Raw genomic sequence first — 1,858 nt, forward strand, 5'->3', positions numbered from 1 at the left:
ACTTGTCAGTCTCAGCAACACGGGCACTCGTGAAGTTGAACCATAGTTTTCTTTTTTTTATTTTTAGTCATAGATAGGGACTTTTTACGACAATGGATTGATGAAATTAGGTAGAAGGAAAATAAAAGAGCCCTTAACACCATTTGAATGCTAGGTACTACTAGTTTAATTTGAATTTAACCAAATGGGATTAATTCGGCTCAGAGGCTGTCAAAGTATTTGGAACATGTTGGGTACTTTGATGAGAGCCTTGACAAAGCTAAAATGGGGTCGCTAGATCCTTGGGTCTGCGAATGGCTCCTATAGTGGCTCTAAAAAGTCGTGTTCTGCAGTTGGGGAAGCCCCTAACTGCAATGTTTCATATATTTCTCGCACAACACATATTTTTCCAACTTCAGACAAATGTGCACACCACCCATATAAGGGGCTAAAACATAAGCAAATCTATCACTTGTCTTTCACCATCAAGAAATAATATAGAGTGATCATACCAAGAGAATATGCATGGCATGCATTTACATATAAAGTGAAAAATCTCTAACAATGAGAAAATGTTAGAATGAAGAATCAGTGCTTCACTGCTTCTTAAACAAGAAGAATCCCAGTCAACCAACTGCTAATGCTAAGGTGAGAACATTCATAATGTAAAGTCTCATAAAGTCTCATTACAGGCTTAACAAAACAATTAATTTTGCTCTTCCATGATTCAAGTTGCTTTGCTTACCAAATTGGTCAAGCGGTCAAAGACATTCTTCATATCTGGGCGAGCATTTAGATCCTCATCCAGACATTCTGCTGCTAGTTTTGTGATTCCACAAGCGAGCACACCATCACAATTTAGCAGAACTTATTTATCCACTATCGATCTTTTACCACCTTGTAGCTCCTCCAGAATCCACCAATGATATGGACCTTCAATGTTTTTGTTATTTGTAATCAACCTCAAAAGTAGAATACCAAATGCGTAAACATCATCTTTTAAAGTCTCAGTAACATTATCAGCCTCGGGAGCATTAGGAAGAATATTATGAGGGATGTCTCTTACACGAACCAAGGAAGAAAAGTCCACTACTTTTATGTTGAACTCCTGCAAGCAATGGATGAGCAGAGAGTTCAAATGTCAACAAGGATCGAGATCCATAAGGTTTAGACGTTACCTTGTCAATCATTATGGCAGAAGGCTCCATACGACCAATTGCAAATCGCTTCTCATGCAACCAGGTGAAGAGGCTTGCAAGTTGAGTTGCCACCTTCATTCTATCCTCCCATCTAAAGCTTTCCTCTTCTCAAGGAACAAATACAAATGACAAGTAAAAATTAAAGCACACAAAACTAGTAGCCCTCAACTATAGCAGGTGAAGATTTCTTTAAGTAGTTTAAATACCAGAAATGACGCGCGACAAATATTGTGTTGGTGTTTCATCATACACAACTGCAAGTATATTTTGAAAACAGAACCCTTTTAACTTCATCAAACATGAATGCAGATTTTCATCTGTCAGTATTTCAAGCTCATTCTGCAAATTTTATTAAGTATCTTAGCAGAAAATGTTAAGAGAGAGAAATAGGATCCAATCCAACCAAAAAAACATATATATATATATATATATATATATATATATATATATATATAATTTAACATACAAAAAATCTAGATGGATGGTCAGAACAAACATTGTTAGCTGGCCAAAAGAAATCCCATGTGTTGAGATTATGCAATTAAAGTATTTCAGTTTGTTATGATTAGTTAGAAGTTAGTTAGATGTGTTACAAAATAGGGAATCAAGTTAGTTAGACTGTTTCTTTTAGATTGCTCCAATTACAGTTTGTATATATGTAACACTTTGTAAAGACTGAT

The 1,858-nt window shown here is 35.6% G+C and overlaps 1 protein-coding gene across 1 annotated transcript; it reads right to left on the reverse strand.

Moving 5' to 3' along the window:
* Positions 1 to 477: 477 nt before the first annotated feature.
* Positions 478 to 1,508, reverse strand: LOC125845063 (probable receptor-like protein kinase At1g80640). Its single transcript, XM_049524481.1, has 3 exons — positions 1,385 to 1,508; positions 1,158 to 1,282; positions 478 to 1,087 (listed from the first exon to the last, which is right to left on the reverse strand). Exons 1-3 carry the CDS (start codon positions 1,470 to 1,472, stop codon positions 848 to 850), a joined length of 453 nt encoding a protein of 150 aa, XP_049380438.1. The 5' UTR covers positions 1,473 to 1,508; the 3' UTR covers positions 478 to 847.
* Between the last annotated feature and the right edge of the window lie 350 nt (positions 1,509 to 1,858).

Source organism: Solanum stenotomum, chromosome 11, assembly GCF_019186545.1.
Source record: "Solanum stenotomum isolate F172 chromosome 11, ASM1918654v1, whole genome shotgun sequence".
NCBI lineage: Eukaryota > Viridiplantae > Streptophyta > Magnoliopsida > Solanales > Solanaceae > Solanum > Solanum stenotomum.